Below are 25599 nucleotides of genomic sequence, written 5' to 3' on the forward strand. Positions count from 1 at the left end.
CTATAATCTCGATGTTACAGCGTGTTCAGATACCACGGAGAGAGAGAAGAGTTTTATCTAAAACTCCGCCCTTGTGCATGAGCTTACCGAGTTCGTTTCAAGATCCCAACGCGGTCTTTTAAGTCCGGGTGGAGGGTTATAGTAGCCGGCTCTCCGACACGTGGTACCGATCGGGAAACTAAACTTCAGATAACTATTAAACTGGCATTAAATCATCTGCAGCTCAAAGTTTGTTAACTTTCCCAGGATCTGGGTGAAAGTTCGGGTACCAAAAATATCTTCAGTGCTCAGCCGGGAGGAAATGAACCGATAGATTTTGGAGACAGCCGCAAAAACATTGGAAGCTCGCCTCTTTTAAAAACTTTTTCTCTTTCTAAGCATATATATTTATGTAAAACAGAGTGGAAAGGGAGCTTCTGCTGCTGAATACATATCGTGTTAGGCCTGACTTTCTTTTACGGTAGGTTAGACTTTCCTAAAGCGCTGAATGTTCCTCAATGAAAAAAGAGCGAATTCAGGTTCTTTCACTTTTGTTGAGTGTGGGTTAACAAAACCACAGCAGCTGAGTGCCAAGTTTATTCCCGATGAGTATTACTGAGGAGACCTAGAGGAACATGAGTGAGAAACAAGCGCTGGAAGACACTAAACCAAACGAGGATCAGAGTGTGTGGAAGGCGGACTCTGACAACCATGTCAAGCTGGAGGGGGGCGACGCTGCGAAGCCCAGCGACGTCTCAAGTGAAGGGAACGGCAGCGAAGGACTGCAAGCTACCCGTCTTTACCACCGACGATGGGTGATCGTCTTCTTGTTCAGCTTATATTCGCTGAGCAACTCTTACCAATGGATACAGTACAGCATTATCAGCAACATTTTCACCAAGTTCTACAGCGTCGATGATTTCACCATAGACTGGATGTCTATGATCTACATGCTCACATACATTCCCTTCATCTTCCCGGTAACCTGGCTGCTGGACAAAAAAGGGCTCCGGGTCATCGCCCTCGTCGCCACGGCGCTCAACTGCGCGGGGACGTGGATCAAAGTGGCCAGCGTCAGACCCAACCTGTTCTACGTGACATTCCTGGGACAGTTTTGCTGCTCTTTCGCGCAGGTCTTCATCCTCGGGATGCCATCTAGAATCGCGTCGGTGTGGTTTGGTTCAGAGGAAGTGTCCACTGCATGCTCCATCGGAGTCTTCGGGAATCAGGTAGGGTGTTCGATGCAAAGGCCGTCCTATAGTTGGAAAGTAGGTTAAATTAACGTTTAACCTACTTGAGAATGTATGGATCCTATGTTTAGGCTAATAATGCTAATAACTTGGACCCTGCCATATCTCCAAGCACGTTTGCGTAATTACGCTCGTTTAAGTGACCATAGTGCATCACCAAGCAACAGTACTGGATGCTGGGGATGTGGGACAGCAACAATGCACACAGCGTGGACTGACATGCAAGACAAAACAAAGAGCTACAACAACAAAAACTATGTGTCCTAATTTATATGTAACTTTTTAATGAGCGACAAAAAGTTTCCCAGACTCTTCCACTTTCAGGAGAGTAATAGTAATAGTAATCCCCATCCCAAAAGACAACAACTATATATATATATATATATATATATATATATATATATATATATATATATATATATATATATATATATATATATATACACCTTTATCTGCCTTTATGTGTCCAATGGCATGACTTAGGGGAGACATGAATTACAAGCTCCGTTGAATCTACTATTACCCTCAGACAGCAGTGCATTATGTAATAGATAAACCTAGGGCAAAAGTCTGGTCAGAAAGTACTGTACTCAGCGGCATGAACGCATGCATAGATAGATAGCACTGCATTGGACTAAAGATGAGCTAAAAATCCATTAGTGTAGAAAACAAATTCAGAGGTGTAGAAGCATTCACGAGGAGACTGTTTTGAATGTGAATGTACATATGAAATAATAAATATTGAGCACTTCATGTAAGCAAGAGTTAACCAACTATATATATTTTTTCCATTTTGTTTTAATGTTGTTTTGCTTTTTTACAAAAAATATACCCCCTCATAAAAGAGTTCATGAGCTGCCGATGTACCGCTATAAATTAGGAGCAACAGGGCAGTTGAAAATCACATGAGCTGTCAAATCAGCACAAAGGAGTGCAAAGATCAGCAGTGTGCCTTTGGTATCATGAAATACCAAAGTATCAGACTTAACACTAAAAGTTTCTGAACAAGCAACGCTTGAGTCACATTAACATCAACTCCAAGCAAATATCACTGAAATGTCATCATTTCTTACTGGGAAACAGTTGGATACAGTCTGAATAACTAAGAACAAACTGTTGTTCGCAATCTGGGAATCTGCAAACACCTCCCAAATAAACTCAATTTACTTTTTTTGTCTCTTTTATAAAACACAAACATAACAGATGCTTAAAAACCTGATTAGACCACTGTCTAACCCTCCAATACTTTTAATTGGATTCATTCTAAACTGCCTGGATATCAGTGCTTTTCATCCTATCACAGTAGTATAATCATATTCATAATCATCATAATCATCATAATATCATAATATCATAATCATCTAAATGGTTTGTTACATAAGGTTACACATTTAGTGCCCGCAATGCTGGATGAGCAGTTTGTTTCTCCAAGTCTGTTCTGCAGTATAAATTTTAAACAGTTTGCATGCAAAAAAACCTGAAAGATTGGAGAATTCTTGGTATTTTCCCCAACAGAAAACAGATACTTCAGAGTGAACAATAACTAAGACTTTGAAATATTAACCGAAAAACTGAAATGGGTGAACTTTAACAAGAAAAATGGTTAAAGTTCAACAGAGGAACATGTTTTTCTCAGTTATTAGTTAGTTAATGGAAGATATTAACATCCTATATTAACATCACATGACAGGACTGGGTGTAATAAATATGTGGACATGGGGTAAAGGAGCACAGTGTCATCACATGCGAAGGGACCTGGGACACCAGTAAGGCAACACTAATTCCAGCTGCTCTCGCTCTCTGGCATCTCTCTACTGCAGGCAGGCTGTTAGGACACAAGCTCTTGAATCTTGAGACCTCTGGTCTCGAACATTTCGGGGGGCCCGTTTCAGGACAGTTGAAATGCCGCAAAACAATACTTTGAAAGGGGACCGTGCAAATTCGGAGCTCAGCGGTGAAGAATGGCTGTGTTCCAAGGCTGCAAAGAATCTTGCTCCAGGCTTTTCATCACTGCAATGGAGTCCAGAGCCTTTTGGCAGAGCGGTCTCCACAGGGTCCTGCTTACACATGGAGACTTTGGGTGACCAGTCGGATTTGGCCCCAAAAGTTGAGACCAAGCTGTATCACCGTCGTTGGTTCATGCTGTTTCTCTTCAGTTTTGTCTCAGCAAGCAATGCCTTCATGTGGCTACAGTATGGCATTATTAGCAACATATTCATGCGTTTCTACAACATTGATGCTCTGGCTATTGATTGGTTGGCCATGATTTATCTGCTCACTTACATTCCACTTATTCTGCCCATCCTCTGGTTCTTGGACAACAGGGGCATCCGGGATGTTGTCCTCGTCGGGTCAGCCTTTAACTGCATTGGCGCTTGGATAAAAATCGGTAGTGCCAGTCCAGATACTTTCCCAGTGACCTTTTTTGGCCAGTTTGTGTGCTCAGTAGCCACAGTGTTTATCCTCGGTATTCCTTCATACCTTGCCTCTGTGTGGTTTGGAGAGAAAGAAGTTTCCACCGCTTGCTCCATAGGAGTTCTGGGAAACCAGGTTTGTGTGAACTCTGTCAGTATTCAGCATCTCTTTTTTTTTTTTGCCACAGGAGGGTCTGTATAGTGAGGTCAGAGCTGTCTGACAGCTGCCTGTAAATTATGCAGGGCAGACTGGATGTCAGGGTCACATACGACTGCTAATCGCTGCACCAATTCACTTTTAAAGGTCGTCCAAATCTTCAAGTTGTGTGCTCTAAATCTGATTTTAAACTAAGTTATAATGTAACTAGTTAAATAAAATTCTAGGCTCAAATGTCTTCTTCGGATTTATTGGAGCTTTGATATCAATGTCATAAGTGATGTCATCCAGCTCTGTGTACAATTACTTCAGTCTACTTTTGCTTCTCAAGAAGGCGACTGAAACTCTTTCGCCTTCGGTCTAAAATGAAACAGCGAGGCCTTATCTTATTTTCCTAAATCACACAAAAAGAAAACCCAAGAAGTCCTCTACAGACACAAATAGAAAACATCTGAGCAGGAGGTCTGAGGTCAGTTGCAGACTCAGGTCATCAGGTTCAGCAAAGCGGGGTATACCATATGTGACATTTTGCAAACTCAGCAAAAAACCTCCCTGGAATAGAGGAGCCTGTTCTAAATAGAATCATTCAAGGCAAATAACAAGTATTAAAACTTTTTAATACGCACTGTGTAAAGTTACAAGGCATGTAGAAGACATGGAAATAATGGGCTAAAAAAGCTAAGATTTTCAGTGTTTTAATTTAGTGAAAACTGTTTGTGGCACTTGTTTTCTTCTAATTCTGTTAAATTCTTCCATCGTCCTGCAGCTGGGTATTGCAATCGGATTCCTTGTGCCTCCTATCCTGGTGCCTAATGTGGACGACATGGATGAGCTGGCTCACCACATCCGAATCATGTTCTACATAACGGCAGGAGTGGCTACTTTACTCTTCATCCTTGTTGTCTTCGGTAAGGTAATCACGAAAAAATAACAAAAATCACAAAGATGGTACTTTCTTATTTCGTTCCGGTGGTTTCTAGCTACACAGACAGCTTGGGTTATATGTGTAATCTCTTGGTGTCTTCACAGCAAAACCAAATTATTGGGTATATTATGTTGGTTGCACTGAAACCCTTAATACTCATCTTCCGATGGGGGTCAGGGTTTTTGATACAATGCATTTTCAAAGAAAAGAGTTGAAGCCTGTGGTTCATTATTATTTCAAACACAATTTCTAGCTGCTTTGTGCAGCACGAAAGAAACTCTACACAACCTCCACCGTAGTAAAAACTGTGTCCTCAACGCCTCTGCATATAAAATGAAACTTTCCGCATGGCTAGACATCATGAAGCACAGAAGCGTTTTTTTCCCGTCAGGTTTTCGAATTTACATAAAATTGCATGAAAATGATGTTACTGTACCGTGTAACCGAGGATTTTTTGTGAATGGTTAAAGAGTGACATTCGGTGGTGCTTTCGCTCCTGTCTGCTATAAAAAGCTCGGGCATTTTGACATGTATTGTATGAGGTTTTTTCCTACTTCATGCCCGTGGGAATTTCTTATTGAGTAGGCTGACCTCATGAAGGTTTTAATTTACACTAAACTTACACTCTTGACAAGAAGCACCATTCAGTGGACCAAAAAAAGTGCTGACATGGATGCACGTACAACACAAAACCTTAGTTAAAAGGGGACTTTCATAAAAAAAGATATTATTGTAGCACAAGTAAGGTCGTCAGAAGTGTACTGAAATCCATCATAAGTCATTTGAGCTATGGACATAAGAAAAAGAGAACTCAGCACTTTGTGGCAGAAGGAAGTGACATGACAAACAGCATGTGATTGATGAGGAAAAAATGCTTTGCTGTGTCTTTATATATGATTCCCCTTCAAATGTGGCATTTGTTGTGAAACCCAGAATCATGTGCTGTGCCATTTATGGATAAGATAAAATAACAGTACGAGTGTTTAATCAAAATGCAATAAATATCTTTTACTTTTAAAAACACTGACTTGCTATAAGGAGCATGTATGAATATGCTGTTTTCCTGCAGCGGGGTAGGGAGGGGCGGGGGGCAACGACGGAGGCTGGCGTTCCTCATAAGCATTCTGCATTCCTAAACACAAAAGGATGCTTGTGAAGGAATTTCCTAGTAGTACCATGCACAGCATTTAGACTGACTATACAGTCAGTGTTAGTGCTTTGGCTATAGTCTGCTGTTGTTAATGAAGCACTATGAAATGCAAACCTCAGCTTATTCAGTGCTTATGTGACTGTTCGGTCAGTCACATGGTGTTTGTGTTCATAAGTACGCTACATAATTGACTCTCGCTGTGTCAAATTTGCCTGTGACCCACTAAACAGTTATTTATGGTTCCTAGAGTAAGGTAGGAGGACTCACAATGCCTCTGTTTATGGTAAATACGAGGCTGGAGGTAGATAGTTTAGGTTAATCACTGGGTGAATGTGTAGCTGCAAGATGGCTGCAAGTTGAGTAAATTCCCCTACCAGCACTTTTGTTAATTTATACATTATTATTTGCCCAAATAATGTCATCTGACGTTTCAGAGGGATTTTTGTGTTTAATGTGCTTGAACTGGCTCAGTTGAGGTCAGTAATTGCAGTTTTATTTATTTTTTTTAACATTTCTTACAGGTACTTGTGTTTGGTTGTTTTCTTGCTTCAGCTACATACAGACACAAGTGACACTGATCATCTCATCTTCTCAAAGTGTATTCTCAAAATATCCAACCATTATTAGTGTAGCTTATTAAGTTTTCCAGTCACATGACCGCAAACTACGTGACATGTGCAACAGTGTAGGGTCAAGTGAATTAGACACTAGTCACACAGGCCTAGGAACTGGCCTGTGACCACCTGACAAACTCTGATCGCTAGGGAGAAATATGTATTTCCTGACTGGCTGAAGAAAACCTTCTTGCAATTGCTTTGGTCACTAGAAAAATGCTTCAGTGGGCCGTAGTTTGCACGAAACACATCAACTTGTCTGTAAACACTCTCCAGCTACTCTCCAAGGAAAGAAAACGGTGCAACACAAACTGGAAAGAGAGACTGCTTCCCTTCAAAGGACAAGTTACTCCTTTTAAAACATAAAGCCCAGAGGCACAACTTCTGCATATAAAGCAAAGATTTCCTATTTCTTGTTTGTGTTGCACTTTGTAAAATAGTGCTACTGCTTAACTAGTAGTTAGCGTGTAATTTGTCAGACAAGTTGACATCTTCCTTGTAACTAATGGAACCCAAATCACTGCCAAGGAGGATTTGTTGCAGCACTGTCTTTGTGATCGATTTCATCCACCATGAACCAGCAACCTTAAGGAACCAGTCACCAACCACATGCAATTTATTCTTTGTGACCAGTGGTTGTATCACATTCAATATAGCACACAGCCCTCAAGCAATGTGGGCACATTCCTCATGACCAGTGGTTAAATCATTTTCAATATGAAGACAACTGTCAAGTATTATGTGTATGATAACACACAATAAATCTCTTATATATAAAAAAAAAAAAAATAGCTTGTTTGTGGGCTAGCATTTACATTTTTTTAAAGCGAGCTATTGTGAAAAACTTTATATTTGCAGCTTTTTTATTTTGGCATTATTACTGTGACACTGTAGTTTTGTTTTTGGTTCTGAAGATGAATATGGCCATATTTGGATAAGAGGACATGCATATTTTTGAGCTAGCACTAGCTAGCTTGCAAGCTCGCTTCATAAGGTGTTGATGAAAATTTTGACTTACTGTCTACCTATCTAGAAAATTTGACTCAATAACCCAAAGTTACATATCTCAAAAAGTTCCACTTGCGTACCTTGAAATTTAAACGTACTTAGAAATAACTTTTTTCTGTGGCAGAAGTAAGCTAACTTTAAAAGTTATTATGATATAATAATGGATTGGATTTATATAGCCCTTTTTCAAGGCACCCAAAGCACTTTACAATGCCACTATTCATTCACACACTGGTGTAGGCAAGCTATGATTGTAGCCACAGCTGCCCTGCGGCAGACTTACAGAAGCGAGGCTGCCGTACCGTGCCATCAGCCCCTCTGGCCAACACCAGTAGGCGGTAGGGTAAAGTGTCTTGCCCAAGGACACAATGCCCAGGACAGAGAGCCCAGGGATTGAACCGGCGACCTTCCGGTTACAGATACGCTTCCCAACCCCCTGAGCCCCTACCTTTGGCTATCAAAAAACAGACTTAAAACAAATATTCTTCCCGGAAAAACTCAGCTAAGCTCCATGCAGTGCCTTTTAGTTTCAAAGGCCTAGACACAAGCAGTACAGCTTGGCAGACATGTTGCCTCAAACCCAGACTTATCTACTTGAATGTGGAAAGTGCCATAATTCTAATTTCAGTGGCCACCAGAACATAAAAACTGCATACTTTGAATAACTGTTAATATTTAATAAAAATGCTTCAAAAGTTTGGCAACTTTACACCCAAATGGGGTCATTTTTTTCTGCTACAAGTTACCCATTACCCACAATTTCACAACATTATAACTTGTGAAGTGCTTGTGATTTGGCACTTCTGTACTGGCTCAATTTTTGAGTCACAAATGTTGCTATGTGATTTCAACACATATAACTCATCCCAGGGTGGCAGAGGAGGTTTTTTTTTCCCATTATATATATATTTTTGGAGGCCTGAAGTGGCAACACTGTGCACAGTTATAAAAAAGGAAAATGTTTTATTGTAGGGCCTTGATTTTTGGATCTGCTGACATTTTAGCAAGCAAGGGATGTGACTTATGCTGTTCCTGGTTACTCTAGTGTGAAACTTGACACCAGGTGGCTGCAGTAGTTTAATGACACATATATACTAGCTCACCCTCATGCATATATGCAAGATGCCATGTGTGAGGGTTGTCCTGCTGGCAGGACCATCTGTAGTCCTGCAAAAGGGCTGTGAGTCAGCAGGGCAGACAGAGTCCCAGGATTGAGAAATTTGCATAAACTGTGAGGTGAGAGAAGATGCTTAGCTTCTGCCTTTCTTTAAAACAATCGTATAAGTTAAACTTGGAGACCGTCTGCTTTGACATATGACTACTTACTGTTCACTGAAAAAGGAGAATTACCATGACGATGAAATCCAAGCCATATAGGAAATTTTACCTGTGATCAGTCTGAGAACTCCAAAGGTTATTTGAATAGAAATTTGCATTCTTCCATGTGCAGTGATGACTACGCATACAGCAGCTGAGATCACGGTATAATTTCAGTCTCATCACCACCATTGGCAGATCAACTGTGTAAAAGAGTAGGACACTTTTGGAGGATTAGTGAAAACAGCTTACTGTACACAGACCCTCATGTGAGATTTGCCAGAAGGAAAAAAGGTGTCCCTGGTTCAGTTACAAGAAATACAAAAACACACATCTGTTTATCCCTACAAGGCCGGGGGCACGTAGCTCCACCAAGATGTCTTCAACACCAGACAGTAGCTGATTTTCACTGGAGCAAATGAGAGTATAGTGGGTTACATAGAGGCGTTAGAGCCTGTCCAGTCTTGCCTGAATGTGTCACTGGCTCCTTCCAGGAAGAAGCCTGTGGCCCTAGGGAGGAAATATAACCCTGAACTTATTTCTACCACTTAGCATTGATTGATCCTTTGAATATTACAGGTGGACGTATCCACCAATAGAGTTGCTTCTTATTGCTTTCCAGTTTTCATTGTAAGTGTGCAGACTGCTGCTGTTTACTGTGTTTCACACTGTTGTCGATCTTTCCACATGTCAGTTTTCCAGGAGCGTCCTAAAATTCCACCGACTCAGGCCCAGGCCACAGCTCGCAGCATTCCACCAGAGCAGTACTCCTACATAGCCTCCATCCGAAACCTGCTGCGCAACAAGCCCTTCATGCTCCTCGTCGTCACCTATGGTTTGTCATTACTGTTCTCCAAATTTTTGTTAAATTATGTTGTCATTAACCTTTTAGAACGGGCTAAAAGACATTAAATCGTACGTTGCATAATTCAACATTAGAAATTCATGAAAATATGTTAAATGTTTTTAGAAGGCGGATTTTTACTAAGGTAGTATAAATTCCCATAACCATGGTTGAACAAGCCATCCCAAGTGAAAATGATGTTATCTGTGGTGATTCCTCCACAGATATCGGGTAGAATCACACCTGAAAATTCCCTTCGTAGTGCAATGGTGTTTATCTTATCGCAGATTACGTAGTCCTCAGTCATCAGCTATGACAGTATTCCTCGAGAAGATAAATTGGATTTACCCTAAGAGCTCCAAAGTTCATTTATAACCTGACAATTTTTAACACGTGCGTTCAGTCAATGTGACCTTAAGATCCCGAAGATCAAAGATTTGATGAAGTGGAAGGAGTCTGAGATAGGAATTCATTTATTTTTGGGAGCTCTTGGTTACTTGAGCAAACAAAAAACGGAATGATAAAGTGTATTTTTGAAGAGATAAAGAAAAAAAATATAATCTAGGTTTTATGTTGCTGGAAATTGAATGTAGTTGCATTTTGGCACACAGTTTAACCAGTAACTCAGTAATCTTGAGATTGGATAAACTGGGAGGGATATGTTTCATTATTTTATACTAGTAACAAAAATAATACAAAAATTAAAAAAAAAAAAAAAAAAGTACAAATATTATCCCAAGGTGCATTCTTTGTTGGGGTTTTCTTGTCATGTGTCTAATCTTTCTACTAATATGTTTCTGACTCTCTGATTATCACACCTGTCCCTGTCACTTTAACTGAGCTGTAGCTGTAGTGCAGGGGTGGGGAACTCCAGGCCTCAAGGGCCGGTGTCCTGCAGGTTTTAGATATCACCTCGGGTCAACACACCTAATCAGATGATTAGTTCATTACCAGGCCTCTGGAGAATGAATCATGTTGATGAGGTCATTTAGACATTTAAATCAGCTGTGTTGGATCAAGGACACGTCTAAAATCTGCAGGACACCGGCCCTTGAGGCCTGGAGTTCCCCCAAGCCTGCTGTAGTGTTTTATTTTTTAGGTGGGGACGCATTCAGTACACATTTATCCTCGTTTTAGAAACTACTCCGATCAGGTTTATTAGAAACAACTACTAAACTTTTTCATCATTCAGTTAATGATGTTAGTTTCATGATTCCTGAAAAGTGGGAAGGTGAAAGATATTTTTGTCCTGTGTTTTTTTCTGATTTCAGATTTTATTTGATGTTATTCCCTATTTTGCAGGTCTGAACGTTGGTTGTTTTTATGCTGTCGGGACCCTGCTGAACCGCATGATCATCGTGCATTACCCTGTATGTCCGTTTCCTCTGCACTCATCTCAAATCATTTCTATTGCCTGTAACTCTAGTGACTCTTCAACAAATGAATAGTTAGACTTAAATAGTCAAGTATAAGGTTTAATATTATAAACTAATGTAACTTAAGTTCAATAAACAACACTGTAATAACAGATTTATCACAGCTAAACCAAGTTTGGAAGTTTGTTCGCTTACAAGCTCAAACCAATGCTATATTTAAGGCATAGGTGCCATTTCTCTTAAATCATTTTATAAGTTAAACAACAGGAAAAGGGAGCGATCTTCTCTGTTTGTAGTACTAAAAAGGTGTGTGCAACCTCCTTGTGTGGATCTCTAGTTAATGCTTGTAGATATACAGTTTTTGGGCGCTGCTCATTGTTCTCGGCTTTTTTAGGGAGAAGAAGTGAACGCCGGGAGGATTGGCCTCACCATCGTCATCGCAGGGATGGTCGGCTCCCTCATCTGCGGCGTTTGGTTGGACAGAACGAAAACGTACAAGTAAGGCGAACATCGAAAAGGGAAAGTACATTAGCAGCAGTTCTTCCACAGGGGGTGTTGTGTTTTGGGAAAAAGAAGACAAAGGGACGTGCAGAGCAGGAGATAAAAATCAAACGTTATTTGTAACGAAACTGAAAAAAAAAAACAAAGCGATGGGCTGATAATCTAAAAACTTACCACTTTTTCCGTGCCACCAGAAAGCAGCCAAATGAGTGCTGTTTTTTTGGGCCTTTTTCACCTTTTTTGACAGACATGGTGAAGAAAGGACAGGAAAGCAGAGGGAGAGAGAGATGGGGGAGGACATGTGGCAAAGGGCTGCAGGTCAGATTCGAACCTGGGCTCGCCGCTCGCAGTCGTATGGAATGTGGTCGCCCGCTCAACACACTTTGCTAAATCGGCACCTGATTGTTTATTGTCTTCTCCCTTCTGAACTTGGCGTCCTGCATATCTTGTGTTGCGTCTCTATATCTGTTTATTCAGGTGCAGCATCCTGCTACGGCAGCGACCTCTGCACTCTTCCTCCGGCCCCATGTGCTCTCAGGCTGTGTGGTGACAGCAGTGTCCACCCAGTCGACTCCCTTCTGTTGTAGCTACAACAGCTTTGTATTGCAAATGAGGGGGAAAGCAATAATGTTTAGCTTTATTGTATAATTCCCCACATTGTAATTATGCTATTACATTGTAATATTTATGAATGGTGTTCATTCATAAGTTTATGTCAGTTTATATTTGAATATTATTACCAGTTCTACAGGACTGCATTTTTCATGCTTTAGTATTTATTTGTTATGAAGCTTTGGATGTATAAAATAAGCTTTCTTTGAGACTGTGTGTTTAGGGGAAGCAAACAGAGGTGGTGTTTACCTTCAGTGTTTGTCGCCCATTGTATTGAACTGTGAGATGTGGGCTCACACGAGGTGTGGAATCCACTTCCTTCCTCTCAATACATTTACAAAGGCCTTATTTTGTGTGACAAACAGTAAGGCAAACAGAAAAGGGTACCTGCTATTGAAAAGATTACTCCACAGCACACCTAGTGGCAAAATATTGACATTGACGCCCATGCAGGCAGCAATCTTTTGCTGTCAATGGACAAAAAAAAATGATAACAGCCGTTCAGCCTTAATACAGGTTGTCTGAGGTAGGGTTGAGCTACACCCTTGCACCTCCTCTTTTCTCAGGCATTAAAAATGTTATCCCTCGACATTTGCCCGTTAGACTTTGCTCCGTTTTTCTTTGTTTGTCTGATTTATGTCAGATTTCTGATTAATAAATGTGGCATACATGAAACAGGATAGGAAGCAGTCTTGCCCACACATAAAAGATTTTGGAGACACAGATTAAATGAAATGCAGGGAAAAAGTATACCCTCGTGCTACAAACATAAGCTGAGGGATTTCCCTCCTGGAAAAGCAAGTTAGCCAGCCCACATGAAGCTAAAAGCCAAAAATGACTTGTGGTTAGCTGTGTAGGGTAGGTAGGAGCATTCGTTTTGTCTGGTGGGTGGAGCACAGAGGAAAAAGTGAAGGAGAGAGAGCTGGTTTCGAACCCTCCAGCTGACTGGGGCCTCTCTGTGTGGTGTCTTTTTTTCTTTGCATGTTCTGCGTGCAAAGGTTTCCTTCCACAGTCCAAAGACATGCATGTTTGTTAATTGGTGACTGTACACTGGTTGCCTGTCTCTTATGTAATAGGCTGGTGCCTCTCGCCAGATGACACCTGGGATACACTCTAGCCCCCATCCCCCCCACCCCCAGAGACCCGAAATTCTCTAAATTTCTGGCAAATACTTGCTGCAGCTTTACGTTTTGTTTCTTTTACTTGCAAAACTGCCGCACTACGTACTGTTACATATGTGTGTGCAGTCATAATGATCACTGCTGTGCTCACAGTGACATGTATTACTCATGCTCTTCTTTTCCCCAGGCAGACGACCCTTGCAGTCTACCTCTTGTCTCTGGTGGGGATGATCGTTTATGCTGCTACACTCAGCCTGGGACACCTCTGGGTGGTTTTCATCACTGCTGGAGTACTTGGGTATTCTTTTATTGTTTCTTCTAACATTTTGGTTTTTTGTTGTTGTTTTTTTACACAAGTAATGTCATTAAAGGACTTTATTTCTACTCATTTACTACTTTGATTCTACTTCAGAACACCTTTATTTCTGTGAATCGAGAGAGAACAAACGCCCCTCATGAATATAAAAATTTTGATAGATACTGTGGATCTGTAAAAAAAACAAAAAACCCAAAAATAACAAAATATGGAATGTATCTGTAGTAGGCAAGTGAGTGGGCTATTGTATTTGTACATTTTAAAAGTATGTATAAAAGTATGTGTGCACACTTTCGATTCAGCCGTTAAACCATGCAGAAATCTTCCGTCATGTCCTAAATTCTGCTTCTGGTCATTTCCCTTGGCCCGGTACCTCTGTTGACATTTGCAATAATAATTTACAGCCCTGGTTGTTTCAGCTTCTACAAACATGTAGACCCTACAAAGTTTAGACAAAGGCCTGCATTTGCACCTAAACTCATGAGAAAAGGAAAAATGTCCTTATGTAAATACATAAATATGTGCATATATGTGCATTAGTTTAACTTAACTGAAATGTGTTTTATCAAGAAAACCCCCTCGCAGTGATGTTTTCCTGGAAGCCCATGCTGCAGAGCAAAACAAAGCAAAACAAAAAAATAGAGACAGCGAGAGTATGTCATATAGTAATAATGGTGCAGGATTATTTCAGATCACAAAAATAAAAATACATAACCTCTATGAACTGGGAAAACCAAACCATTTAAATGTTTATGGGGGAAATCATCTACTAGGTTTCCTCTGGGTTGCCTCTCTCTTCTTGGAATTAAAAAACAATCTTGTTCATCCAGTTTAACCTTTATGTGGCTGTGAAATGATTACACCCTCAGCAGCACACAGTGATCTTCCAAATTGGAATTCCTTTCCTCTGGAAGTGCATCTGCATGATCTATGGCAGACATAACTTTAGCCTTGTTTTTTTTAAACAGGATTTTTTTAAAGAAATGTGTTTGACATTAAAGGTCAGCGCGTCTGCTGCTTTGTAGTCTCCGTATCATATTGACAGAAGAGAAGAAATGTGTCTGTCTACTGACTCAGACTGATGTGTTTTGCTATTGCAGCCATGTCAGAGGCTTTTGATTTGAGTTTCACTTGCTGTCACTTTAGTGGAAGAACAACACCCTGCTGTTGAATGAGAAAAAGAATCTGATGTGACTGGACTGCTTTGAAAAACCTGCTGTTCCTGTATAAATTCTCCAGTGTTATTAACTTGAGGCAACATGAGTGTTGATTTCCTGGAAGAACAATCAAATGTTGTAGGTACAAAGTGTCCATGCACTTGTCAGCTAACATGATAAGGGGCATTTTATTGAACGGAGCAGGTGTCCTGTTTACGCATTTACACACTGTAGCAAAAAAGCTACAGTGCAGCAAAAAAGCGAGCAGCAATTAAATAAACTCACAAATTCTTTTTTATCCCTTTTGTGGATCCTTGTGTCCAGGTTCTTCATGACGGGCTACCTGCCACTGGGCTTTGAATTTGCAGTCGAACTGACATACCCAGAGTCAGAGGGAACGTCTTCTGGCCTCCTCAACTGCTCAGCACAGGTACAGATCAATGTTTTCAGTGTGATAGCAAAAAAGAAGAAAAGAACCAATGAAATGATGGATGTAAGCTGTGTTCCCTCCATGGAAAAAGTGAGTCATTCAGCCTGTTGCTCTGGAGGAATTGACTCACTATACTGTAAATGCAGGTTTTCACGGGAATTTTGGATATAAACAATAAAATGGGATTTTGTTGACGGCTGGCGTTGCTTTGGAATAACGTGCTTTTGTGGGGGGGTTTGGCATTATGAGGCAATTTTGACTTCCTTGTTTATATATTTATTTCGTAGTTTTGTTTATGCATTTGTAATGCCTGTTCATAAGCAGGCAAGACAGATTCTCTCAACATCACGGCAACTGTGCGTGATATATTTGCAAAAACTCAGTGTGTAGTTGAGCTTCCTTCATCTGGTGCATAAACATATTCGCCAGCTGCAGAAGATCCAAGATGCATGAAAATAAAAACCGAGTTCAAGGACGGGGTTTGCTCTTTATCCTTCCCGGGTGCGTGCAAGCGCTAGCTTTAATCCTAACTACCCCATGTTCTGCACCCACACACAGGTGTTCGGAATTATATTCACCATTTGCCAAGGCAAGATCATTGACAATTACGGCACGCTGGCAGGAAACATCTTCTTGTGTGTCTTTCTTCTGATAGGCACAATAATGACAGGTAAGACCTCTGTGACTGTGAAAAATACACAGTTTTGAGTCATAATAGAGTACTGATTTAATGTCACACATACAGAAATGCACAAGAATTGTCTTTGCTGTCACTTTATCCTGTTACGAGTTTACTAATACTCCTATGTAAGAATGTCACGTTCCTAGAAAGCAGGACTTAGTTATGGTGTAATTTGGAGGAATACTTGAGAACATAATGCTATTTTTTATTGCACTTTACACATAACAGACAAATTTGTCACCTCTTTACAAGAAGGCTGTCTGCAGCTCAGATAAAACAGAGTCTGCGGCTTGAGGTGGCATTCTGCGTCATTCTTCATCATCGCTAGGAAGAGATTTTCTTTGAAATTAGAGAACAACAAAGCTGTATACAACTAAACTGTTCAGAGGGAGGAGTGGTGAACATTTTCTTAAGCCCTGGAACCATTTAGTAAAGACAGTGCATAGCTCTACAGACACGCACTCGGCAGGGGTGTGTTTTCAGGTAATAAAGGTGATTTCAAAACCACTTAGGAGATTTTTCATGACCCATCGATGGGTTTAGCAGCAATGTTTAACTTTTTAAAAATGCCTTAACCTTTAATGACACTTCTTAAAGGTCAACAGACTGACTCACTAACTGCTTTTTGTTCATATGAGTAAACTTCTTGTTGTGGTCATGAAGTTTTAAAAGAAAAACAAAATGTTTGTAAAAAAACAAACAAACAAAAAAAATCCGTCCTGCTCTCCGATTGGTGATAAACCTTTGTATGAACGTACATGAAGGCACCATTAGAAGGCAAGGCTGTGATTGTTTTTGTGAAATAGTCTCCTCCTTCCATGAAAATTGAAGTTAATTATTAAATTACAATCACGCTGTTTTTTTTAATAATTGCTTTTGACCGGAGTTTCTCAGCAGGCTTAGTTGTTTTTAGATTTGCATTGGTAGCCACACACTCTTTGAAAATAGTTAACAAGGTGTCTTAACTTGAATGCCACTATTAAGACTTGAACGTGTCTGTGCATAGGAGCCACCTACTGGATAGTCACTGTTATTACTTTGTTTCAATAAACTGTTTAACTTGTGTGAAGTAATACGATCCTGTTTTGCTTGTGTTCGTCTCTGTGTTTGCAGTGGAGGATCCATCAGCTAATGCAGACTTACCCTCTCTCTGTCTTTCTTTTTTTACAGCTTTAATCAAGTCTGATCTCAGGAGGCAAAATGCTAACCTGCAGGCCAAAGCAGCCGTAAGTTTTGAAGCAAGCCAAGGGTGTAGCGCTTTGTTTGTTTGTTGGGGATATGAAACAAAAGCGGTGGTACTATGAAGTCAAATAGGCCTTTTCACGGAAGACATTTTGACATGTCAGTGTAGGAAAAGCATTTTATTCTTCATCCTTTGGCTAGTACCATGTACTGCAACAGATGCCATAAATAAAATATTTTAATAGTGTGTCAAAATGTCTACTGTGAAAATGATCCATGTGTTAAGTGTTTGTCTGTCGTGAGCGATAAGTCACCTGTGCATCCCGGGCTCCACAGAGGAGGACTGTTTTTTGCCTTTGTCTTCTGTGATCCTGCATGTCTGCATCAGTTTAGCTAAAAGACGCTGTTGAATATTCACTGACTCTGTTGGCACTCTGCACATTTAAATATTCTTATGTAAACTTTTATGGAACTTGTCAGCCGTTATGACTTTATGGTTGCGATTTTCTTCTGTTCTTAAGTCATTCTGTCACCATACATTTCTTTCTCTTTCTGGGTGGGTCTCCAAGATCTGTGGTGAAGTTGCTGATAAGTGCTTAAAGTTTAATTCCTCACATATATATAAATGTGTTTCAGTCTCTCAAGCCATCTTAAAAGGAGTCAAATTAAACAAATTTTTAGCTCAAGATTTTTATACTTGGACTCTACTAAGACTTCTTCTGATTGGCTGCCCCTCACAAATGGAGCATTTAAATAGCAGGTGTCTGTTTAAGATGACTATGTTATTATTATTATGAACACAGAGCCAAGCTTTGTGAAAACTGAGCACTTAGAACACAGTGAAGCCTGAGCTTTTTGTGTACATACTCCGGCCTCACTATTTGAAGCTGATTAGCACGAGCAACCACTAAACATATATGTGTGATCAGATTCTGGTGAACTTCACTCCAGACTGGAGCCCCACTCCTCTATAAACACTGAATGAGAAGTGATCAAAAGCATTTGTTTTAGGCGGAGAGGCACAAGTCAGGACAAGACTACGGAGCCACATCGCTAATCTCCGAGCAGCAGACTTCTTCTCAAGCCTGATCAATAAAACTTTTCTGCTTCCACAAAAAAAATAAAAAATGAAAAAAAATCTCAAATCTTAGCTCATCATAAAGGTGCACAAAGGTAGGAGCACAAAGCAATCACCACACACTGCCACTGATCAAGAGCACCTGCTGTACACCCTTTTCACTGTTACACCTGTTTTACTGTCTCTATGTGTTTCTGAGGATCGTGCAAAAGAAATCATGATCACACAATCATGAAAATCATGTGATTTTTGATTCTTCCCCATGAAGCCCTGCTAGTGATTTTCTCAGTAGCAGTTCTACTAAAATCAGCTAAAGTCACTTAAGGACAATTAAGTCAGCTGGGGGTAATCATTAACCCCTGCATGAACCTGTTGATTCCAAAACACTTCCTCACATTGGATTACAGCTACTTCTAACTATCCTATTTTTGAACAGCTGACTGGCTTAAACTTTCCTCATAAATGCGAATGGCACTTCCATATAGAAATAAAACAGCGCGGCTTATCACAGTAGGAAATCAAGAACGAGATCATACAGCTCATCATGCTGTGTGATTCACTTTAGTGTTCTTGTGTTTTAGGAGGCCAGTGTGTGAAGTTGCTGCCCGCGGCATGGCTTTGATTGGATTTGAATCACAGCGTAGTGTTTGTGATTTTTCAGATGAAGTCAGCGCGGTACTGCTAATTTTCCTGTTCTTGCATGTTGTTGCCTTTGCTTGCTTACAGCGCTGTCCTATATCCTACTAATACCACCAGAGATTTCATCTAGTTAAAAGTATGGACGCTCAACATGAATGGAATAAAGTCCTTGCTAGTTGGATCTTTACTTAATCCTTTTTTTCACTCCATCTTTGCTTTAGTTATTTAAAATGATGAACATGTAATGTATGTGAAAAGAAATTAAAAATGACATTATAGCAATAACCAACATTAAGCTGATTACAGTCTTTAACAATAAGACTACAGGGAGTGCAGAATTATTAGGCAAGTTGTATTTTTGAGGAATAATTTTATTATTGAACAACAACCATGTTCTCAATGAACCCAAAAAACTCATTAATATCAAAGCTGAATGTTTTTGGAAGTAGTTTTTAGTTTGTTTTTAGTTTTAGCTATTTTAGGGGGATATCTGTGTGTGCAGGTGACTATTACTGTGCATAATTATTAGGCAACGTAACAAAAAACAAATATATACCCATTTCAATTATTTATTTTTACCAGTGAAACCAATATAACATCTCCACATTCACAAATATACATTTCTGACATTCAAAAACAAAACAAAAACAAATCAGCGACCAATATAGCCACCTTTCTTTGCAAGGACACTCAAAAGCCTGCCATCCATGGATTCTGGCAGTGTTTTGATCTGTTCACCATCAACATTGCGTGCAGCAGCAACCACAGCCTCCCAGACACTGTTCAGAGAGGTGTACTGTTTTCCCTCCTTGTAAATCTCACATTTGATGATGGACCACAGGTTCTCAATGGGGTTCAGATCAGGTGAACAAGGTGGCCATGTCATTAGTTTTTCTTCTTTTATACCCTTTCTTGCCAGCCACGCTGTGGAGTACTTGGACGCGTGTGATGGAGCATTGTCCTGCATGAAAATCATGTTTTTCTTGAAGGATGCAGACTTCTTCCTGTACCACTGCTTGAAGAAGGTGTCTTCCAGAAACTGGCAGTAGGACTGGGAGTTGAGCTTGACTCCATCCTCAACCCGAAAAGGCCCCACAAGCTCATCTTTGATGATACCAGCCCAAACCAGTACTCCACCTCCACCTTGCTGGCGTCTGAGTCGGACTGGAGCTCTCTGCCCTTTACCAATCCAGCCACGGGCCCATCCATCTGGCCCATCAAGACTCACTCTCATTTCATCAGTCCATAAAGCCTTAGAAAAACCAGTCTTGAGATATTTCTTGGCCCAGTCTTGACGTTTCAGCCTGTGTGTCTTGTTCAGTGGTGGTCGTCTTTCAGCCTTTCTTACCTTGGCCATGTCTCTGAGTATTGCACACCTTGTGCTTTTGGGCACTCCAGTGATGTTGCAGCTCTGAAATATGGCCAAACTGGTGGCAAGTGGCATCTTGGCAGCTGCACGCTTGACTTTTCTCAGTTCATGGGCAGTTATTTTGCGCCTTGGTTTTTCCACACGCTTCTGGCGACCTTGTTGACTATTTTGAATGAAACGCTTGATTGTTCGATGATCACGCTTCAGAAGCTTTGCACTCACTATTTTTGACTTTTCTGAGCCTGTCAAGTCCTTCTTTTGACCCATTTTGTCAAAGGAAAGGACGTGGCCTAATAATTATGCACACCTGATATAGGGTGTTGATGTCATTAGACCACACCCCTTCTCATTACAGAGATGCACATCATCTAACATGCTTAATTGGTAGTAGGCTTTCGAGCCTATACAGCTTGGAGTAAGACAACATGCATGAAGAGGATGATGTGGACAAAATACTCATTTGCCTAATAATTCTGCACTCCCTGTATCTTCCATCTTCATAACTGATCTTCTGCCTTTCTTTAAGAGAAAATCAAACCTGTGAAGGTTTTTTTTTTTTGTATGAAATCTTTTCTACTGATTTAACAGTTGCATCGTTTTTGCCTCCCAGTACGTTGTGATTGTGGCGAAAAACTTTCAGACATTGATTTTTGCAGTTGCATGTAAAGTGTACACTGGATTGAGGCGCACTTTCTGCTGCTGTTTGTGCAGTGCCATGAGGATTTTCTTTCCCTTTTTTGCCCTGCAGACACATAATTTTATCTTTAAGTTTTCTTGATCTTTGAGAGTATTTCTTGATTTCCACAGCTGGTTTTTTACTGTTGGTTTCCGGTGAAATTTGCTCTCATTTATGATAATAGTGTTCAGTCAGCTTCATCTTTGACTCGAGTGTCACAAAGGTTTTGAAGAGTCAGATGGTTTACGGCTCTTGAACCTATCTTATCTGTTAATTAAGGTTCATTTTACAAGTAAGGAATGTGATAAAACCTTTGCACGTGGCCCAATCATAGATTGTTTTCTACAGTACATATAAGGGTAAACAAAAAAGAAAATTAACACTTGAAGCGTCTCATCTTTTGCCTTTCTGTCCTTTGTTGTGTATTAACACAACAAAGGACAGAAAGGTGAAACATTTATATTTATTTATATTCACTGACATTTTTGCAGTGCTTAGATATGCTCTAACACATAGCACAACTCTTTTCTTTCACATTTAACAAATTCAGCTATATATAGGCTAATTTATCTGGCTTAGGGTGTTTCTTTACATAGTGTGTATGAATATGCGCATAAGCTATCATTACGTTTAGCTGAGCTTCAAGACACTACCGTGACCTGGATGACTGAGAATGTACACAGATGTGTCAGGCTAAAGTTTGTCATGACTCCAGAGACTCTTTTGGTGGAAGCTAGCCCAAACAGACTAAAGTCTACAGAGACAAACTGTGTTTTTTGTGTTGAAGGCATTAAAAAAAACCTACTGATCTGACCCATCTCTTTTGATTTCCAGGAATCTTCCGAGTGGCACAATGGAAGCCTGAGTGCATCTTCTGTTATCATCGAAGCCAAGCTTTAGACACAAACACACTAACAAGCCTCAAAAATGACCGTGATCTCATCCCTGTTATAGTGCAAAGGAAGCCTTTAGATCAACTTGATGGCTAAAAAAAGCTCTTTGATCTGTATAATTACATGAATGAAAATAATGTCACTAATCAGAAATATTTTTGTAATATTTAAATATAAATGTTATGAATGAATCTGCGAGACAAATCTGAGAAACTTTTGTGCATCAACAGTTTTATTGGTATAGTGCACTGCTGATTATGTATATGATGAAAAATCTTTTTTTCACTATATGCAATATGTAAATACAGTGTAGGATTTCTAGAAATTTTAGGGAGAGATTTTTTTTTATGAAATTAGGGAACTATTTATTTAGAATTCAGGGAAAGATTTAGAAAGGTTCTCTAATCCATAGCTTCTACTGTGAGGGAAGAACAGGAAAAATATGATGAATTAAGGTTGTGTAGTATTTTTGTAACAATCTTGTTTTACTTTAACATGAAATAAAAGCATTGCATAAACATTTTGATTCATTTGTTTTTTCCTCATGCTTGTTGCATGCAGAAACACAATGTGCTCACCGTTACAGCATAACTCAAACACAAATGCACCACACCCATCACAGGCCTGAGAGTAGAGACATGCAGTATTGTTACTGTTACACAGTTTTAGTGTTTAAATCATTTTTAAATGGAGGCATCTGACTAGACCCAAATTCGTTCTGCAGTTTCACAAAGATCTCATCAAAATACAGCCGGAGCCAGAAGTAAAGTACTCGTCTAAATGACAAGAATGACCCAAGAAGACTTTTTGTCGTAGCCTTTATCTCCACATTGTGACATCAGTCTGGCATTACAATAACGGGAATAAGACACGGAGATAGCCTAAGTTGATAGAGGAGCTGGTGCCATTCATGTGAAACTAACTGCCACGTAAAAACTGATAGTAATGAATCTGCTATTGAAATGTGTCATTCTGTTATCTGGATCCTGTGAACTGATAACACGGTACTGAGTTGTGTTTAAAGATAAACACATTACTGTCTTACAGTACACAAATCTACACGCACACGCTGGGACTATGGTTCCCCAGGAACTATAGTCTAAGTTGCTGACGAGAAGATGAAGTCATATGTGGGTTTTAACTTATCTTGGATAAATCAAACAGCACATGGCAGAGCCCAGCATTCTTCCTGGTCTGATCTAAACCGAGACACTGTTTGAAAATTGCAATTCAAACGTAAAAGGCTGCTATGATAAAAGGTGGCAGGTACAAATGATTCCAAATGCAAAATGTCTGTGAAGGTTCTCAGTCATCCAGGTCATCGTAGTCAAAGGAGCTTGCAAAGAAAAGCGTCTGGACTTCTTTAAGTTACTTGAAGACGTTTCACCTCTCATCCGAGAAGCTTCTTCAGTTCTAAGGTCAAATGGTGGGGAGTCCCAGATTTAAATTCCTTTTGCATTTAAATTCCAAATGCAAAAGCATGATGTTTTTCTGTCCTTCAGTGAAACAGGGAAGCACATCATACCCATCTGTTTGCTCTGATGAATATAGGATTCAACTGGATCACAGATTGCCATTGTTTATCCAAATTCCACTTTACAAATATACATGCAAGGCTTTGTGTACCTCATTCGACCACACGGTGGTAGCAGTGTTACATAAAGACAGGCACAGGATCGTCTGGGGGGGAGCAAAAAGAGAATTCATTTACATTTTGGGGGCTTACTGATTGCAATGAAATTAACTTTAAAAGTGTCTGGTGCAGATTAACCTGATAATATTTATCTTATGCATAAAGCAAGATGACAATGGTGAACTTCTCATTGGCATGAAGAGATAACTGGCCTCTGAGCAGTTTTGTTATGAGATCATCCTGACTTAAGGCCAGTACTGAGAGAGCCGTTCTTGGATGATCTCATTGTTCTCTAGTTAGCCTGTGACTGATCCTTTGGCACAGACATGTTTCTAGATTTTGAGTCATGGGTTTTTCATGGTGCTACAGGTTCATCAGCTTATAAATATGTAGTATATCAGTTCTGCTGTCACTCACTCCCCAGCAAGGCTGCTTTTAAGATTTTATCAAATTTGTCAAGAAGAGAAGCTGTAGAGAGAATTTCTGGGGCTCATATTTTTGCCATGTACCACACAGTAGACACACAACTAGGAGTTTTATTAATGTGGAATACATGAACCGCATGCAGAAAGGTCACAAAAGCATGAGGACAGGCAGGGTGTGACCTCTGTCTCACTAGGGAAACTCCTGCCCACCCACGTGTAGAAATGGATGTTTGAATAAGGCCCCTTGTACCAGTATGACATTTCAGAGCTGCTTGGAAGAACTTACTGTACATGCAGGAGGAAGGTTGGGTCACTTGTTTCTTACCGAGTGCTTCTGCTTGTCTTTTGTCACTTCTTTAGTTGCTTTAGTTTTCTCCTCTAAATACCAACAAGTGTGTGTCTCAGTGGATTGAAGTTGCATGGAGGTAGAAACATTTTTTCTTCTTACCAGTTCATAAAACAGGGCCTGTCACAGTTGGAAAACCGCAACACTGTATTGGGTGAGCTAAGATATGTAATTTTATACTGGGTTATAAATAACAGGTGTGACATTGCGGAGCTGAAATAAACCAGGTGAACATTTTTTAGGTTCCTGGGGCTCAGTATCATAGAGACGGTTGTTAGACATCTCCACTCTGGCACAGAAAACTTCTGAAAGAATCTATACAAGGCTGAATTTCCAGGCCTTTCTGACTGGTAAATAGGTGCAACAGACAAATATCTGAAGAGTCTGTAGTGGGAGATTAAAACCACCCTGATCACCATTGGCACCCATCTACCAAGCAGTGTAGATGCAGTTTATATGTATTTGCGTAAATGCATTTTTGTTATACAACAGTATATTGCATAGTGGTAAATGCTCTCCTGGATCTCTCTAAATGTTATTTAAAAATAAGCCTGAAAAAAGAAGCCAACTGGACTTTTTTAAGTTTGTAAAGACATTTCACCTCTCATCCATGAGGCTATTTCAATTCTAAAAACAAACGGTGGAGAGTCTCAGATACCTTGACCTGGATGAATGAGAATGTAGGAAATTGCTCAGAACAACCCAACAGACCAACACTTTTGTGCAGCACCCATCCAGCCTCTTATCCAGTTCAGGACCACTGGAGGCTAGAGTGCTGGAGCCTATTCCAGCTGTCACAAGGTCTGAACAGGGTGCACCTTGGACAGGTCACCATCTATGAAAGGGCACAGAGAGAAAGACAACCGTTCAAACTCATGGCCAATTTAGAATCAAACATTAACTAAACACGCCTGTGAGGGGATGCCAAAGTACTCGGAGAGAACCCACGCAGGCATACGGAGTATTTGCAATAACTCCATACAGAAAGGACCCAGCCAGCCATTGGCTTCAAACCCAAAGACCTTCTTTGCCGTGGGGCAACCATGGCAACGAGCGACCAAATTTAGAAGTCACAATCACAGTCGACATTCCTTTTTTTCTAACAACAGATATCTTGTAATCTTATAGCTTTTAGAGATGCCAGCAGGCATTTCTCTTTTCAATAGAACTCATGCTAAACTAAGCTTACCGCTTTAGCTAGGCCTATACTTAAAACACACACACACATAAACACACACACACACAGAGCATGGGCCAGGTTAGTGCTGGCCTCACACACGAGTGCTAGATCATGCTATCAAAGTCTCAACAAGGAAGTAAATCATATCATCCAACAGCAATACTCATTTAAAACAGAGCCAACTCAAGATAAATGGCACCTTCCTGTTTTTCCCCCCTTGAGCCGTTGTTGTAACACACCTCATGGTGCATACCGTCATATGGCCCGCTCCTAGACATGCTGAAGTATGGCCTTGTGGAACTACAAAACTGCCAGTATTACCAGC

The 25599-nt window shown here is 40.2% G+C and overlaps 2 protein-coding genes across 3 annotated transcripts; both read left to right on the forward strand.

Moving 5' to 3' along the window:
• Positions 1–74: 74 nt before the first annotated feature.
• On the forward strand, positions 75–22208 carry LOC308396785 (choline/ethanolamine transporter flvcr2b-like). Of its 2 annotated transcripts, XR_013971619.1 has the most exons (11): positions 77–1208; positions 4567–4708; positions 9509–9649; positions 10961–11028; positions 11429–11532; positions 13456–13566; positions 15066–15171; positions 15730–15841; positions 17024–17079; positions 18047–18208; positions 21632–22208. XR_013971619.1 is itself a non-coding variant. In XM_080882354.1 (10 exons), the coding sequence occupies exons 1-10, from the start codon at positions 615–617 to the stop codon at positions 21695–21697; spliced, it is 1500 nt and encodes a 499-aa protein (XP_080738480.1). In that variant the 5' UTR covers positions 75–614; the 3' UTR covers positions 21698–22208. The 2 variants fall into 2 exon arrangements, 1 of the variants encoding a protein (XP_080738480.1); XM_080882354.1 differs by lacking the exon at positions 18047–18208 and having other exon boundaries at positions 75–1208.
• Positions 3060–3898, forward strand: LOC308396786 (choline/ethanolamine transporter flvcr2b-like). The gene has a single exon (XM_080882355.1). The coding sequence runs from the start codon at positions 3132–3134 to the stop codon at positions 3843–3845; it is 714 nt and encodes a 237-aa protein (XP_080738481.1). The 5' UTR covers positions 3060–3131; the 3' UTR covers positions 3846–3898.
• Positions 22209–25599: the final 3391 nt, after the last annotated feature.

This window comes from Rhamphochromis sp. 'chilingali' (genome assembly GCF_963969265.1).
Source record: "Rhamphochromis sp. 'chilingali' genome assembly, chromosome: 5".
Lineage (NCBI taxonomy): Eukaryota > Metazoa > Chordata > Actinopteri > Cichliformes > Cichlidae > Rhamphochromis > Rhamphochromis sp. 'chilingali'.